The 17852-nt window shown below is 35.1% G+C and overlaps 3 protein-coding genes across 5 annotated transcripts; 2 read left to right on the top strand and 1 right to left on the bottom strand.

Annotated features, from left to right (window-relative positions):
• Window positions 1–331: 331 nt before the first annotated feature.
• LOC109855140 lies at window positions 332–12055 on the top strand. Of its 3 annotated transcripts, none has more exons than XM_020429012.1 (6): window positions 333–752; window positions 4752–5126; window positions 8453–8573; window positions 8815–8996; window positions 9183–9263; window positions 10848–12055. In XM_020429012.1, exons 1-6 carry the CDS (start codon window positions 680–682, stop codon window positions 10922–10924), a joined length of 909 nt encoding a protein of 302 aa, XP_020284601.1. In that variant the 5' UTR covers window positions 333–679; the 3' UTR covers window positions 10925–12055. The 3 variants fall into 3 exon arrangements, with proteins under 3 accessions (XP_020284602.1, XP_020284601.1, XP_020284600.1); XM_020429011.1 differs by having other exon boundaries at window positions 334–752; window positions 9183–9275; XM_020429013.1 differs by lacking the exon at window positions 9183–9263 and having other exon boundaries at window positions 332–752.
• A 354-nt stretch (window positions 12056–12409) lies between these two features.
• LOC109855141 (DNA excision repair protein ERCC-1) lies at window positions 12410–13997 on the bottom strand. Its single transcript, XM_020429015.1, has 5 exons — window positions 13699–13997; window positions 13504–13625; window positions 13237–13431; window positions 12891–13076; window positions 12410–12819 (listed from the first exon to the last, which is right to left on the bottom strand). Exons 1-5 carry the CDS (start codon window positions 13793–13795, stop codon window positions 12619–12621), a joined length of 801 nt encoding a protein of 266 aa, XP_020284604.1. The 5' UTR covers window positions 13796–13997; the 3' UTR covers window positions 12410–12618.
• A 316-nt stretch (window positions 13998–14313) lies between these two features.
• LOC109855151 (axonemal dynein light intermediate polypeptide 1) lies at window positions 14314–17813 on the top strand. The gene is made up of 6 exons (XM_020429038.1): window positions 14314–14677; window positions 14820–14975; window positions 15060–15192; window positions 15281–15426; window positions 15499–15696; window positions 15759–17813. Exons 1-6 carry the CDS (start codon window positions 14582–14584, stop codon window positions 15792–15794), a joined length of 765 nt encoding a protein of 254 aa, XP_020284627.1. The 5' UTR covers window positions 14314–14581; the 3' UTR covers window positions 15795–17813.
• Window positions 17814–17852: the final 39 nt, after the last annotated feature.

The following is a 17852-nucleotide window of genomic DNA, read 5'->3' as shown; positions in this document are numbered from 1 at the left end:
ACAATTTTGTCTCCTGTTTCGCGCGGCTATTGTCTAGTCGTTCGCGCGTCCGGTTGGATTTCACCTTCGGCCTTCTCGGGTTGCCGAATTTGATTTCCGCGACGAGGGAAGAGCTTTTGCGCGGCGTGAAACCCGCGTGCGTACGCGAAGGAAATTTTATAGCGCGCGTTCCTTCCCCCGATTGATTTTTTTATCACGCGCGCGGAAAGAGAGAGAGAGAGAGAGAACGCGCACGGTCGTCGGCGACGCCGTTAACAGGACACCCTGTGTATAAGGTGAATGGTGGGGGAGAGTTTGATAGAAAGGGAGTTACTCGGAGAGGGAGTTACTTCTGGCTCAGTTTGCTCTCGTACGACCTTGCGCGAGGTCACCCGTCGCCAACCCCCCGGCGCACGTTACTCCCTCCGGGACACCCTCCGCTTCCAATTTCCTCCTCCTTCGCCTGTTTGGTTTCTGTGTCATCTTCGTCGCCGTCCGTGTCTCTCCTCGCTCTCCGGCGGCAGCAGCAGCAGCAGCAGCAGAGAGAAATAAAACGCCGCGCCGGTTGCGAGGACGTGCCGTTAATCGCGTGTCGTGTCTATTTCGCAACAGGAAAAAAGCGATCAAAGTGACAAGTGGGCCTAATTGGTGTGTTACTGTTTCTTCGTGGTTATAAATTTTTGCAATTCGTCGTGGATGGATGATCATGACAACGACGAGTTATCATTGGATGCTGCTTGTCACACTGTTGCTCATATTTGGTCGCGTACCAGGTTTGTTGATTGATTATCTGTCCTCTCTCGTCTTGCGTATAATTAGAGACGATATCGAAGATATTTCATCCCCCGCGAGAGACAACGGTCGCTTTTCATCTTTATTTCTTTGCCGCTCTTTCTTCTCTTTGTTTTATTTTATTTTTTTTTGTTTTTGATTTAGCTCGCGCAATATTCCTTCGCGTCCGTGCTTTAAATTAGAGAGATGCCGGAAGGAAGCCTGTTTTTATACAATTTAATTAAAGGAAGAGTCTACAATTTGCGAGGACTTGTTGCTGACTTATTTCGTCGCTGAGCGCATTTAGCGAGCATTCCCCGAGTTTCTTCCTGAATTACTTTGAAACATAGCGAGAGAAGCCTATCCACGTGCACTATTTCTGTCCCGATGCTTTTGCTTCGCTTAATATAGCGCTTACGCACATTATAGCAGTATATTTGAGTCCGTTTTCTTCCGCGCGCGCGCTCGCTGTGATATAATCCACAGTAATAAATATTTAACTGCGTTGCAAGAATTTTCTAACTCTTCGAATTTTAACGGATGTAATAAAATTTTGTTCGAAAAAAAAACGCAATAAAAATAAAGGGAGGTGTAGAAACATGGGTCTTTGTCTATTTTCCCGCACAATCCTACAAATATTTGCGAAATGTGTGGAACGCAAGTTCCGACTGCCTGTAAAGTTCAAAAACGCGAGCATACCGTCGAGATATACGAAACCTCGTTTCCAGCATTCGCAAATATTTTTATTACGGATTTTGTTATATACGCGCGCATTGAGTGTGTGCGCGTGTACGTGTGTATGCCGAAAAAAACAATGAAGAATTCGGGTTTAACAGTCATTCGGTTAGACGTAGCGTTATTATTTTAGTGAGAGGCAGTATTGTATCTAATTGTAAGCGACGAGTTAATTGATGTAAATGAATGTAAATTGATGTTAATTGATTTGCTGTATATATATATATTATATTGTATATATACGCAGAAACGTATAGCGTATACAAAAACATATTTGTTCCGTTGCGATCTGGCAATGATTAAAACTACGCGAGAGGGTTTTACCGATCAATAAACATAAGTTTCTGATAAATCGCCGATCGCGTGGCACGAAACAATAAACTGCTTTATTGATTTTCACGTGTAATAATTAATCACACTTAAAAATATTGTATTGATTTTCGTCCGGAGGGTGACTCTCTCGTTCTCTCCCTCTGGAAATTTTCTGCAACGTGTGCAGCACGTGTTAACCGGAGATCGAATTTGGGGTATGCGCGCGCGGCGATGGGGTATTTATAGATCGCGGACGATCCTCTTTAAACCATTTTTCGCGGTGTTCCAATAGCGAAGGACTGAAAAGGGGATGAGAGATGGAGGAAAACGAAAAAAGAATCATCCGAACTGTTTTCCTCCGCGACATCATATTCCACTTGGAAATTCGAAGAGTGATCTTATACGAATTTTTCCCACTTTTCCATCGCCGGCCGCGTTTCGAGAAATTTACTGTAACGCGAGAAGAGAGAAGAGAAATTTACTGTAACACGAAAAGAATTACCGTCATAAAACCGAAGCGTTCCGTTGTGTCACCTTAACGTGATATATAATGCACGCGCTGTTATCAGAAGACATTTACTTTGTAGGGGCGCGCAAGAGCGGAAACTTTCGGAATCCGATATTTCATATGCAGCGACCCAATTCAATCCCCGCGCAACAACTGTAATCCTCTCATGATCCAAACTCCCGACGTAGTAAAAGCACGAGATGAATTTAAAGACTTGCTTGAGCTATCTTGTTTTCCGATATTCGTTCCCTCTTCTTATCAGAGAATGAGGAGTTCTTATCAGAGGGTACCCGCGATACTTTATCCTGCCGCTCCGGGTTTCCGGTGACGACTTCTGTTCTTCAGCGATTCTCTTTCAAGCGCTGTAAACTTTCCTTTGTTCGATTGCTTGCCGCGGGCTTGTTTTCCGCGACATCGTTAACGAGCTCGGCTCCAAATATTGCATAATGAAGTGCACTTTGTTTTCAGCGCGTCCCGACCTTTCTGCAGCAGCAGAAGCAAAGATAATTGCAAACGCTGTAATTATTAGCTTCGTGTGCAAAGGATAATGCAAAGGATAATATAGAATAATAAGAGCAAATAGAAACGCACAACGTGTGATACGATACCGTACACGCGTTTATAATAAGTATACAAAAGTTGCCCCATCGGCGAATTGCAATTAATAAATATACGCGCGAGCATAGAACAAATTGTAATAAATTCCCACACGTCAAATTGCTTAAACAGACGAAATAATTGTATCGGGATGTTGTAGGAACATCGGTGAAGGCGCAATGCGCGAGCGATACTAATCAAAACAAATTGTATTAATAAAATTACATGATACATGCAAACTATGTAGAAACAGATAATTAAACAAATAATGCTCTAATTAAGTAGAAGCTCGCGCGTGCGCCCGCGCGCGCACACATACACACACACACACACACGCGGGAACGGAGCGCAAATATAATCGTAACGTTTACACGTAACAAACTCATAATAAAATTAAATCACTTTATATATTTCCCGTATAACAAACATTATATTCGGGAACCGGGCATGAAAAGGCGAACTGCGAAACCTTCAAAAGCACGTAAAGCCGGCATTTGGAGCGCGAGGTACAAAGAAGGTTCAAAGTGGGTCACGTTTTCTCTTGCTTATTTGGTTCTAGGACCCGTGTGCATTTACACAAAGCACCTAGGCTCTATTCCCTCCGTTTCTCCTTTGAAATTTACACGCGTATTTAGAGCTGCGTGCGTTTTCGCTTCTCTCGCGTCAAGGTTCAAAGCGCAAATTTGCTGCGCGGGCGCGCGCGTGTGCCCGCGCAGAAAGCGTGTGCGCGGGTATGGTCATCAGTCGGAGAAATCAGCTTAAGCACGAGCGTGGTATTATTTTATGCGGGTGTGTAATTAAGTCGGCGCGCGGCAGTGTCGGACGTTATAACGACAAGATATTCTCTCGTTATTGCTCTCGGCGTGCTGAATATACTACGACAAAAATTTATTTGAAAGATATCCCTTAGCGTGCGCGCGCGCGCGCGTAAAGAGACAGCGGCGGGAATATTTTTTCATAATGAGGATTATATCCCCTGTGCGAGATGCGCAAATGGAGGAGTAACCAACGGATGAAGCTGCGGTATTAACAACACAGACGGCGAAACAGTTGCGAACAATAGCGTTTTGCGGTTTGCCGGGACCGATTTTTCGCCTGATGAAAAATGTGGACTCCAAGGCAGCGAGTCTGGGAAATAAGTTGATCAATTAGTCGTTGCATGCGAGGATTGGATAATTCCGTTAAGTGGCGTGGTCGATATCGTTTACAGAGTCGAACAAGCGTACTATTGCAGGCTATTGCAGTTGCATTACAGAGTGTAGAGAATCCGCTACAATTAACGTGATTATTTAACGACGCTCTCGTTGTATGCCCGCAATGTTTATTCGCTGTTCGCTCGTTACCGGTGTTGTGTGCACTCCTCTGTACACGTGTCCACGTGTAATACCAGGGGTCGGATTTACCCCACGGTTATACACCGTCCATCCTCTGTGTTGACCGGGCAAAACTGCGTCCAGGAAACGCAAAACCGTATTATCGTATTATTACCGTAATGACGACATTCGTACCGCATTTATTCCCATTTATCCGCAGCTACTACGTGTATTAATTATAATTATATACTGATTATACAGAAATATAATGACGTTTTAAATGACATCTTGTTTGCGCACGAATAATTTGTTTCGGAATTATGTTTCACTGAAAAAAAACTCATATAAAACATACATATATTTATACGTTTAAGAGAAAAAAAAACAAACAACAAAACATAATATTTCAGAATAATACGAAAAATCTTTATTTCTCTCGCGCGCGCGCGCGCGATCACGCCAGGAGACAGCACGAAGTTGTCATTGCGCGTGAAGGAACGTCAAACACATAAACCACCTTTGATGCTTCATTTCAGAATCCCATCAACTCACCATCAAGAGCATCAACGTCACCTCCGCGGTGAGGATCGGTGACGTTGATCACGTGATCCTTGACTGTGACTACGCGTTGGAGAACACGTCAAGTAAAGGGTTGGTGGTCAAGTGGTTCTTGAACAACGAAGTGGTCAATGATCGTGTGGTCTACCAATGGATCTACGGTCATAAACCCTTGGCTGACGAACCGGCCAAGAAATACGCTGATCTCACGTACATGGTTAGCAATGATCCTCTCACCCAATATCGGGCTCTGAAGCTAAAGAAGCCAGGAATCGATCTAACGGGCGATTACAAGTGCGTGATATCAACATTTGAGGACGAGCGGTCGGCGAACGCCTCCATGATCGTCTATTGTGAGTCTTTCTTTCATTTTATATTCTGAATTTCCTCTATTGTTCTATCGCGCGCGTCAATAGAATATTTCATTCATTCTCTGCTGTATATTCCGCGCTGAAAACAAATACAATTTTTGTAAAGAAAAATATTTTTTTTTTATCACATATATATTTCTATATTTTCCACGGTAAACACATATATTTTTGTGAAAAGAAACCCGATCGAACCTTTGTTTGAAATTGTTATTATGTTGTTACGGGAAAATTAGATCAATTTAATGTATGTTGTAAATATACATACCGTCGAAGACCGTTAATCAATACTCATCCTTTTTTAATGCTGCTTAATATCCACGCGATATTCAATTTCTCCCTCCAATTATATCGTCATATATTATTAATAGAATGGCAGATAACGCGTGTGAAATGAAAATAGTCAAATCCAATTTGTCGGAATTTCAATTACTTTTACATTATTACACTCCGACATTATTACACGCAACGAACAGTTGCTTTTGTAACCTTCTTGTCTATTGTGAACGTTGACCTCACCGACAATTCTTCTCCATTCGTCTCTGTCTTAAGCAGAGGCGTCCTCCACTTTCCACAGCCTCTACCCTCCTCCTTACAACCTCCTCAACTCCATCAATCCACCTTAAGTCTTTCTCACCCCCGCTTACACTCTCTCCCTCTTTCTCCCTCCCTCCCTCCCTCCCTCCCTCCCTCTCTCTCTCTCTCTTTCTCTCTCTCTGTCTCGACCTTCTCTTTCGATCCTTTTAAAATTACCGGTATATAATAATAATTGTTCCATTATTTTGTTTTTATCCGTTAGATTATAGCATTTCAAATTTATGCCACTTTTAGAGGATTTTGTTAATTTTACTTAATCATTTTATGTTCTAATTCCATTATCTTATGTCACGTCATTTGTAATTTCTGGTTTTCTCCGCTGAAAATACACACAAAGGATTGGCTCATCCGTTAAAAATATAAGTGCGCTCCATTTATCGTTGATTAAAAAAATAAGATGGCTTTATTTCCTTCTAAATGCGTTTCTCAATTTACGCGACGGTGTAAATTTTCCTCGCCGTCGTTTCACTTTTACGCGTTCACAAATCCTTCAATTTGCGCTGGGCACTTTTTATTTACGTGGTTCCTGTTTTACGCTCAGAGGTTTCAATTTACGCGGTAAAACGGAATACTTTCTTTTCTACACCCGTTAGAGAAGAAATGCTTTAATGCTGTTTAACGCTGTTTTTACTCTTAATTTACTCTTTCGTTTATTAAAATGTATCTTTGTATCTTTCTGCAATTTATATTACGAACTAGGATATTACTTCTCTCTCTTTCTCTTTCTTTCTCTATGTGTTTCTCAAGCCTTATTTACATATACATGTATAATTTATATTTTTTAAAATTTTCATATTTTTATTTTTATATTTTATTTTATATTTTTTATGATTTTTTAAGAACATTTTTTCACTGTTACATATATATATATATAAAATTTTATTAATTATACAAATAAACAAAAAATTATTTACACAAACATTAAAATTTTACTTAGATAACGTACATATTTATAAAGTACTTCTACATATTTATACATTTATGTAAAATCAGTCATTCATGCATCGAGCTATTATAACTCGCATTTATAACGGATAATATTTTATTCAATCAATATTTCAATGACTTTTTAACCGTCCAATGAATATTCTTTTTTTTTTCTCTTGCTGTCTGATATCAACGACATGTGCTCTATTTGTTTTCTCCTCGTGTCTTGTACTTCTACACACATACTTGTCTGCTACTTCGAAAATAAAAGTCACTCTCGTAATAGAACACAGCAAAAGCACCAAGAAAGCTCCAACATTATTACGATAACGCAAGTATATCCATTGCTATTACGTTCTTATTTACTTTTATTGCTCTACGTGCGTCTCCTTTTCTTGGAAATATCCTCTTTGCGATCTCATACCTCGTACTTCGAAGATACGCGTTTTTAACCATAGAGAATAGAATATGTAAAATTGAAAACTCACAGGGAATCAGGGAATAAAAGAATGAAACGAATGAATTTGCAAATAAATTAAATATTAAAATGAATTAAATATTAATTGTGCATCGCAAAGTTTTATAATTGACAGATGAATAAGTAATAGAATAACATAAATGTGAAAAATATTAAAACAATTTAAAAAAGGACCCAAAATTGACTGTCCACTGATGGGGGGAGGAGGTATCAAACGCAATAATTCAACTTACAATATCGTTACGGAACGTTTCGATCTGTATTTATTTGTTTAGATCATCTTCTAGCCAAACTAAATAATAATATTACCTATATTCAATGAAACATTTTGAATAACTAGTCGGTTACATAATGGAAGTAAATGTTAAGAATAAACAAGTACACACCTACCTGACAAGTCAGGACAATGACCGTTAATGTATGCTGGCAACAAAAGAAAGTCAAATATTGATGTTATAAACAACACGTAGAAATGTAGAGCGTATGCATACGGAAAGTTTATAAAAATAAATTAAATAAATAAATATGTTATGATAAGTTAGTCCGTATAAAATAAATAAATTTAATTAATAAATGGTCAAAACTAAAGTAATGAAAAATAAAATGAAAAACTATTAAGTCAGAAATTAAAAAAAACATCAAAATTAATAATATAATAAAAATGTCAAGAAAAGAATAAGAAAATATAAGAGTAACTTACTCTTAATTGGAAAAACGCCAGTCTTACAATCGCCAATACACAAGAAAAACGGAACCGAACATGACTGTCTTACATAACAACTAGATATAAAAAGTGTCAAGGTAATAAAAATAAGTAGGTGTGCTGACTTGTCAGATAGGTCAGATGTGTACTTGTTTATTCTTATCATTTACATTTATTATGTAATCGACTAGTTATTTAAAATGTTTCACTGAGTGTAATATTATCATTTAGTTTGGCTGAAGATGATCTAAACAAATAAATACAAATCGAAACGTCCCGTGACGACATTGTGAGTTGAATTATTGTGTTTGATACCGCCATCAGTGGACAAATGGTTTTTGGGTCCTTTTTTAATCACTTTAATTACAAAACCGTTTTTTAGCTATTTATTTATGTGAAAAATATTATTATATATTAGCTCTAATAATTACATGTGACAAAACTAAAAAAGACAATAAGTACAATGATTTTATTTAGAACATGTACAGAACAGAATGATAAATTATTGATATTTTTTTCAAAAATCCCTAGTGTGTAGTTTTTATAATATTATCTATACTATATGACACGCGTTATATGTACGTTGTATTGTAATTCTTGTTACAGCAACGGCGGAAAAGTTCGATTTCGAGTACAGAAAAAAGAGTATAGATGATAAAGACGGGCTGGAAGCGACGTGCAAAGCCGAGGGTCTTTATCCTCAGCCGACTCTCGATATCTCAGTCAAGTAAGAGTCTTTTGTAAGGGTCAAGAGATCTTGAGACCTTGCTAACTTTTTTGTGCGCTGCAACATTTGTTGCACATATTTTTATCCTGGCTTCGTTTAAAATTTAAATTTACATACAAAGCATCTCTTCTGGATGCGAAAAATATAAATTATCGGATTCTTTTTCGCGCAAGGAAAAACTAGTTTAAAAGAAAAACGCCGTATTCGATAATATATAAAATAATGGACAATTTATTTAAAGAGACGTTCCCGAGAAGCAAACTGCAAAGCCCACGGTGACACTTCGTGAAGATGGATTATATGATATCTTATCACGAGTAGACTTGCTGGATGAGGAACTACCGGAAGCTGCAGAGCTCAAGTGCACTCTTGACATCCCGAAAGCGAACTACAGCGTGTCCCGAAAGACCATCTATTATTCCGGTAAGTCATGTATTTTTATGCTTTAATACACTTTTGACTAACGCGCACACTCCGTCAAAATTTATGTTTCGCTTTTATCACTAACACTTAACAGTTCGAAGTTTCTACATTACTTTGGGCCCGTCGTCCACTTAATCTCTTGGCTTTTGGTAGAAATGTGTCTATGCTTGGTTTTGTGTTGTGCAGGAACGGCTACTACTACTTCATCCGCTACAACGATACCGCAGCATAAAATGGATATCCAGGCCCTAGACAGCTCAAATCCCGGTAATGGTGGTGGTAAGACCGAATTAATCGTGAATTCTGCTAGATATATATGTGTACGTTCTGCACCGAATCATCACCATTAGCCACTGTTTTCTTATCAGACGGGCCTTTCGGCAGTCCCGACGAGATCCGTATTCATTTCATGCTCATTGTTTTTTTTTGTTTTTTTTCCGAGAATTTCCGAGTGTTTCGCGATAGCTCCGTATTTATTGAATCCCGATTCCTGTTCATTAATTAACAGCATGCCGCGCATGGAGTTTTAACGCGCCATTATGTTTTTAATGGCATTTGTGTGGCGCTTTTTGTATAGCACTTTTTATTTATTTTGAATTTGTTTTTAAAATGATTTTTTGAAATTATACTATAGTTTTAGTTCTTGATTTTTCTCCAGTTGTTGCTTACAGGGCATTTATCGAATCTTTGTGATTCTTCAAGTGTTTATATACTTACATGTACATGTAAGTATATAATGCTTTTATATTATGCTTTTTTGTATAAAAATATTATATATATTTTATATATATAATATATATATATATATATTATTTAGTTTTATATAAAAAATAATATAATTCTTCAATAAAATTATTATTATTATTTAATATTTTGTAATACACACAAACACACTCACTGTTATCTTGTGTACAAAACTTGTTGCATTATTCGTTAAGTAACATGCATTAATTCTATTTTTCTTGCACTGACTCTTCCACGCATTAATGTGGGCTTTGATATCACGTATTATCCAATGAAAGTCAAAGCAGGCGAAAGCCCATTAGTATTATACCTTTCAGCGGAGAATTATCCTCGCGCAATATTAGCACCCCTCGTATATATATATACTAATGTCTATGCACACATTAATGCATATGCATTCCGCTCAAGTGGCCTTCATTATGGTTATGCATATTTATGAAACTCACCCGCGGCCGTTGTAACGCGCTCAATTATTGGCCCCATTAATTTTAGGAAAATGCTCAAACGTATAAAGAACATTTTTCATTATATTACGAAATATATGGCATATTAGAAAAGGCGAAGGGGGCGAATTCATTACGTTACAGCGGTAACGTTGCGCGGAACACATACACAACACGTTTTTATGTTTTAGAAAGTTGTACCAACAATCCGAGAGAAAGAGAGAGGGAGAGGGAGAAAGAGAGAGAAAGAGAGAGAAAGAGGAAAATTGAATGTGTTGTGAAAACGTAATAATAAGTAACAATTTAGTGATATTTTCTCGGAACATAAAATTTAATATTATGCTCCTGTGCGCTTTGCTCCCGTTAACTTTTATACTTTGACAATATTTTAAAATTAATATTCGGGTATTACATTTTGTAACCATTTTCCACGAGAAAGAAAGGGGAGGAGAGTGACAGTTCTCTTTTTCTTCAATAATGAAATAATTTCTTTCAACTTTAAAAACGAAACGATATGTGGGTATGTGTGTGTGTGTGAACAAATGGTTTTTTTTAATTATAAAACACTATAGATTGATTCAATTTAATCTAATAATATGATTTAAATGATTTTATCTCTATTTATTTTTTTCCGCTCTGATATGGTTTAACTTCTAATTTACAGGAAACTTCGTCAACCGTGCATCGATTAGTCTTATCCTGTTACCGATACATCTGGCTATTCTCATTCTGTTTCATTAATAATACAATCAATAGATAAGTTTAGCTAGCGTTGGGTTCGAGTGGTGCCTCGACTAATCGATACCAAATCGTAACTTATTTCCCAAATTGTCTTCTCACCCAAAAATATACATATATACATATATATATATTTTATATATATAATATATAATATATATATTTTCTTGTAATATATATGTTTTAATCATATTTTTGTGAAAATAGAGATTATTGAGTGCGTTGCAAAGCTTTTACTATAGTTTTTTAAGATTCTTTTTAAATATATTTCTATTAAATATTTATATTGACATTTTTGAATATAGCTGTTGATAGCTATTTTTTAAAATGTTGTTTGAAGTATTGTATAAATTGAAAACTTTTGCATATACATTTTAGCTTGCTGAAACTTACGATGCGAATTCTGTGTTTTTGGTTAAATCAATATTCTTTAATCAATAACCGTATACGGGATGTCTGAATAAAATGTAGTACACCACCGTCGAGATGATCTCTCGTGGAAAAACACATACAAACAAAAAATAGAATAAATTGTGTTGTTACCGACGCGTGGTTTTCGAGAAAATCGAGTTTGTGAATATGAAAGAGTTATATGTTTATTTAAACACGTGAATAAATCTGGCACAGCCCATTGCGGGTGACTTGACAATATTTGTATGTAAAAATGCTGCACAAAAATAATTTTTTATAAAAAAAACTGCTAGAAATAAAATCTACTGAACTTTCACGATACCGTCGGGTGTGCGTACCAAAAAAACACCAGTACTTGCGTATTACATTATTACTGTCGAACATCCTGTATGCGTAAGGACGATAAAAGTATGGTATATTTTTTCCATAAATTTGTCCGTAAACGTATACAGCAATTAGCCCAAATTTTGCGTCTTTCATGCAGTTGAAAATCGCAGGAAATTTAAAATTACAATGCATGTTAATTTTACCTTTATTGATTTCTAGAGGAATGGCTAAACTGAGAGCAATTGATTGTTGGCCTAATTAGAAAAGTTTATGACTGTCCTTTATCACGATGTAAAGAATACGAAAAACACACAAGACCTAATGTAAAATATAAAATATATAAGCGTCTTGTATACATTTTCTATATTTTAAAAACTCGAACTTATAAAAATTATAAAAAATGTCTAGCCGTGTGCGTGTGTGCGTGTGTATATGTATGTGTGTGTGTGTATGTCTATATACGTGCACGTGAGCATTTTTTATATTTTATATTATCACACTGCCAAAGCTTTTAGTCACAATATAAAATATGTGAGATGAAATAAAAAATGTAATATAAAATATAAAAAATGCAAAAGGTGAAAAAACCACACAAATCTTTTTGCTCTATTATAAAATATGAAAACCACAAATATTATATATCAATTTGTAAAAGACGGACTCTTGTATTTTATATTAGAGCACCACACCAAAGCGTAAGTTGTGTATATATAACAATGTTATTATAATTAATTAAACATTAATTGTATATAACATTTTGCAAGACAATTTTATTGTACAAATGTAATCGAGAATTCTGTAACTCTGTATTTTTACAAATTACATGTAAATAACATCGAATTGATTGTATTCAATAAGCAAGTAATCAATCAATCAATGTCGCAGAATTAATAAATAATGCTTGTTAAATCACAGCACAGTAATTGTAAAACACCCTATGTAGACGAGATTTGTTTTATTTATTTTGTCGATTTTGCGCGTAAAAAGGGTTCATGCAAAACTTTGTAAAGTTTTTGAGCCTTATGCAGACCAAATCCGGGACACAAGGCTAAGGTATTCGGTTGCGCTCTTATAATGTCGCTCAATGTGCCAAAAGTTGTTAGAAGAGTTGTCGCATCGGTTTTATTGACCGATCTTACTGTTGTTAAAGCGCTGACCAACTTTAACAAATACTTGTTACATTTTATACAAATATCCTAAAGAGATATATATATGTAGATTTAATAATTACCTTTTGATGAGGAGCCGTATTGCTGCGTTCCATAATATCGTCAGCCGGTTTGATTTCGTATCTTTTGTAAGTTTCAATAATTTTTCCTGCGTCTTCCGCGCTCCAAGCCAACATTATTGTCATATCGGCCAGAATCGAAATTCTTGTGAGATGTTTTATAGCATGATGAGGATCAGCGACATCAACCTAATTGTGTAAGAGCTTTGATTAAAACAATTGTATGAATTCTTATTTATGTCAGAATAAAATCTTATTGTTTAAAACAGCAAGAATGAGAAAAATCCTAAAGAAATAGAGAATCACATATCCAAGAAAATTAGTTGAATGTATTTTATAATTTATATACCTGTACTAGGAGCACTCGCAAGTTGTAAGCATTGCCCAGCAATTTGAGTCTTTCGTGAATGTAATCAGGATTCAGTTGATGATAACGAATTGATAAGAAAAGAGCACATGTAGTTTTCCCCATCACATAGTCTGGTACAATATCCGAGTACTCCCATGGTACATTTATTACAAACTTCAATAATGGATTTCCTTTCTAAAACATAAGTGTTTTTATATATTTTTTGTTGTCCTACAAATACTTCAATTTTATCAAATAATATTTTACCTGCTTTGGACTGACGAGAACAGAATTAGTTCTGCTGGAAGTTGATGGTGTGGAATTTTCAGGATTAGAAACTGGCAATTTCTCACTAAAGAACTCGGACTTTTTCAAGTTACTGAAAGCAGCTGAGCGCAAAAAAACCAAGTTAGAAAATCTTATATTAGACAAATAATAATAAAATGTATAAATATAACTTACACTGGAAAGATGCATCTCTAGCTCGTTTTGGTGGCGAAACGTCATTCTGATCCTCTATCGTATTATCGTTTGCGTTACTTTCTTCGTTGTTACTCATAACCTATCTTTCATAGTAAACTGAATATTTTAATAGATTTCTCTATTTTATATATGATAAATATATTATACGCTAAATGTGTAATGACAAAACTACAAAATATTAACAAGAGGACGCAATGTCAAACATCACATCTACATTTATACTTTAATTTTTTCTCCTTGCTATCTCTTTTTCTCTAACTGTCTGCATACAAAATTACTCGAGCGCCATCAATGCGCATTTACGAACAGTTGGGAACTACGTAACTCATGAACCAATTCAAAAGAAAAAGCGGTATATCCACAATGGTATTTGATTCTGTTCTGTTCGTTTTTTCTGATTTTTCAATTTTTACAACTATTATTATCCTCAACTACTTCTCTAAAATTTTCGAAAAAACTTCGCGAAACTTTTTCCGAGTTTTGTACGTTATTTAGAAAACATTTGATTTTTTTTAGGAAGAAAGAGAATAACATTGTATAAATTTTTTTATTACATAGATTTTACCTTGTGTAAACATGAACGCTTGTGTAAGAGGTTTTTTCCAATTTTCAATTTTATTCTCGGTATATCAAAAACCACTTGTTAAAATAGATTAATGATCGATTCCCACTGTGTTTCCATGGTGATCTTTTTCTTGCTTGTTCAATTACCTCAGTTTTCGAACGAAAACCTTCGCGATTATTCGAATTCTTTTCTGCAGTTTGAACTATTGCGCATATAATACTTACTCTTCTCAGCGGTTGTACATTCTTTAAAAATATATTTTACGTAAATCTTCTACGTGTATTTGAAAAAAAAAAAATGGCGACCGCGATCAAAGAACAACGCACAATTCCTTCCTTGGATACGCTTGTCAAATATGATACTCCAGTTCTGATTACAACTCATCCAGAGAAGGTGCAATAAATTTCAAATAAATTACTTCAACACGTCATTGAAACATTATCCTTTTTTCTTGAATTATGAATTTTAAAAGTGAGATTTTGTGTTTGCTTGTTGATGTGTTAACACATAATATAAATTTCATTTTCCAAAACAGCCACGCAAGGAACCGGTTACCAGAATCGGCGTGTCCGCTTGCAAAATCCAAACTGCCGCACCCTTGGTTGATGTGCGGCGAGAAACTTTCGAAATTCTAAATAGAATTCTGCCGCCAAAAGAATGGGAAGAGGACGGCCAGATATGGGCTCAACATGTAATAAAATTAATTCTCAAAAATTTTCTGCACAAGTGTTTATTAGATGTAGATAATAATCCGTGTATAAAATGTGTTACTCAGCTGTCGAGTACTCCTGCAACAAGATTGGACGTGATCAATTTGCAAGAGCAACTTGACATGCGACTGCAGCAGAGACAAGCCAGGGAGACGGGTATTTGTCCAGTTCGTAGGCAGCTTTATACACAATGTTTCGGTGCGAATGTTAATTCTTCATAATGGATAAAATAATTTATAAAACTCGTAGCTTGATTAGTAACAATCATCACTCTTGTCTATTTTAGATGAGTTAATACGACAAGTGACTGTAAATTGCGCGGAACGTGGATTACTTTTATTGAGGATAAGAGACGAACTTAAAATGACACTGGCTGCGTATCAGACATTGTATCAGAGCAGTATTGCCTTCGGGATGCGTAAGGCGCTGCAGGTACGTTACATCTGGATGTAAATTAAAAAATATATTTGAAATGCAACTCAATTTTATGGTTTACCTTTACAGTCCGAACAAGGAAAAGAAGATCTGATTCACACAGTTGAAGAATTACAAGCGCAGAAAGCTGAATTAGAAAGAACAGTTGCGGAATTGAAACTCAAGTATGATTGTTTGGAGAAGAGAGCGGCCGAAATGCGGGAGGCGGAGGAGAAGAAACACATGGAAGAAGTGCAATTTCTCAAAAAAACAAATTTGCAATTAAAGGTAAGAGGAAAAAGCGTCTTCTTGTTTGAAACAATATGTAATAGTAAAATTGTAATTTTCAGACTCAGTTGGAAGGTATTATAGCGCCTAAAAAATAGGAAAAAAAAAAAAAACAGGTTTACGTGGTGAATTACATTTATCAATATGTATGTGTGTGTGTGTATTCTTATACAATTGTTCAATAATTAAAAATGAATCAGCAAATCTTGTCGCAAAGTATATAAATGTGTTTGAATAGGAATAAGAAACAACACACCCATATAAAATTCCAAATAAATGCACATTCTGTAGATAAACTAATAATGTTTTATTGCAAAAATGCGCACAATCGATTTTATCTTTACATATAAACTATCTTACTTTATCTTTTCTTTTTCAACTTCAAATTTGGCGAAATAGTCTAAAGATACATTATTGTACTTTAACCACCCTAAATCAGTAAAAGTTTTACTAGCGGATTCGGATTGGAAGATTATTAATGATGTATATACGCGCGTAAATAACGGTACGTTACAAATGCTTTCGAAGTGATGATTTCGCTGTTATACCGCAAAAATATATTGCAAAGACAAAATTAAGAGAAGAGGCAGCGAAAACATAAAATACGGCATATATTCTGTATGATAACAGTCACTAATAAGTAATATATATATGTATGTGTATGTATGAATTGGCACTTCTAATCCTCATACAATATTGATAATTGAATATTGTTGTTGATTTTGCCATTGAACATTTATGATATCAACAACTACTTTGGATGCTGGGTAGCTGGGTTTAATATGAAACATAATCTTTTGTTGTTTTTGTTGTTTTTCCGTGCGCATATATATAGACAACTTCCCAACACCCAACTCCTCATATATATAATATATATATATCGATAAAACACGATGCTTTTTAAGAGTGTGCCTTCATTAAAGACATATAGGAAAGTTGACGTGCTGGCTTGGATTTTCTTCATTGGTCCCTCGTTCTTAATCGCACTTTAAACCGCACTTTAAATCGCAATTTTGTTCAATTTTGCTTATTATTTACATTTACATGGAAAGTTCACGTTTCTATTCACATCATTTGTCGAATAAATATGCATCATAACCGTTCCGGATTAAAAAATAATGTTATGTTTGTGTGTGTATGTGTAATACTCGGTATAAAATAATACTTAAATATGTAAGGTAAACAATAATACGAATATATATCATATAGATAACAAATTAAGTGTGAATATTGTGATGTCTTAATTAAATAATTCAGAGTCTCTCTTGCATATATATATATATATAACCGAACTATCTTGCACGTACAACTATAAAAAATACATTCTTAGACATTAAATATGTATGCGTACAGACTCGAGATATATTTTTTCTGTTGAATAAAATCATCAAATATCTGCGATGGTCTACATTTTGCACGAGCTTACTGGCTCCACAATGTTAATAATGTGCAAAAAAACTAAATTAAATTTTTTATTCATGTGATCTAAATTAATAGATCAGAATACTTTCGCGTGAAAAACACAGATATGTATAATAAATCAAATAAATAAAATATTCTACAAAAAAAAAATTGAGAAAGGCTATTTGCCAATCCACTAAAGTCTACAACTTATCATTGTGTCTCTCTCAACGTTATTTAATTATTTATAAATGTACTTTACACGTTACGCATCATATCAAATTAATATTGATAAAAATAACAATTTTAAAATACTCGTTTTTTTTATTTACCGATGCTCCGATAAATATAAACAATCAGTATAAGAGAATGGACGTTTTATAAAATGCTACAATGCGCACACACAAGTATAAAACATATATATCTAACAGTTTTACAACTGTTTATAGGATTGTATCACATCTTCAACATTTTTTTTATAAAGAAATCATTGTAAATTTTCTCGAAGGATTTACATGCAAAATTGGAAGTGCGCATGATTCTCATGCGTGTAGAAATGCAATCGCGTTCGGCGATCGTTTGTGTCTTTTTATCGCAAGATTTTCGGTTTTGCTGCATGTACACATCATCCTGGCATGCGGGGAAAAAGTGTGTAGCAAAAATTATATTTATCGAATGTAATAATCATATATAAAATCAGAGTATATAAAAATAATTGGAAAATAATAACAAGTGTTATTATATGTATAAACGTT

The sequence above is a fragment of the Pseudomyrmex gracilis genome, unplaced genomic scaffold, assembly GCF_002006095.1.
Source record: "Pseudomyrmex gracilis isolate BER0280 unplaced genomic scaffold, ASM200609v1 scaffold_82, whole genome shotgun sequence".
Classification (NCBI taxonomy): domain Eukaryota; kingdom Metazoa; phylum Arthropoda; class Insecta; order Hymenoptera; family Formicidae; genus Pseudomyrmex; species Pseudomyrmex gracilis.
This window is presented reverse-complemented; position numbering and strand designations above follow the sequence as displayed.

Bases quoted from the DNA above. Each gene is read 5' to 3' on its own strand.
- LOC109855140 (XM_020429011.1), top strand. From the start codon at position 680: ATGATCATGACAACGACGAGTTATCATTGGATGCTGCTTGTCACACTG. The intron at 753-4,751 runs GTTTGTTGATTG...GCTTCATTTCAG, and splicing joins CATATTTGGTCGCGTACCAG to AATCCCATCAACTCACCATC. The intron at 9,276-10,847 runs GTAAGACCGAAT...TCTAATTTACAG, and splicing joins AAATCCCGGTAATGGTGGTG to GAAACTTCGTCAACCGTGCA.
- LOC109855141 (XM_020429015.1), bottom strand. From the start codon at position 13,795: ATGAGTAACAACGAAGAAAGTAACGCAAACGATAATACGATAGAGGAT. The intron at 13,432-13,503 runs GTAAAATATTAT...CTTATGTTTTAG, and splicing joins TTCTCGTCAGTCCAAAGCAG to AAAGGAAATCCATTATTGAA. The intron at 13,077-13,236 runs GTATATAAATTA...TTACACAATTAG, and splicing joins TGCGAGTGCTCCTAGTACAG to GTTGATGTCGCTGATCCTCA.
- LOC109855151 (XM_020429038.1), top strand. From the start codon at position 14,582: ATGGCGACCGCGATCAAAGAACAACGCACAATTCCTTCCTTGGATACG. The intron at 14,678-14,819 runs GTGCAATAAATT...TTTCCAAAACAG, and splicing joins TTACAACTCATCCAGAGAAG to CCACGCAAGGAACCGGTTAC. The intron at 15,427-15,498 runs GTACGTTACATC...TTACCTTTACAG, and splicing joins GGATGCGTAAGGCGCTGCAG to TCCGAACAAGGAAAAGAAGA.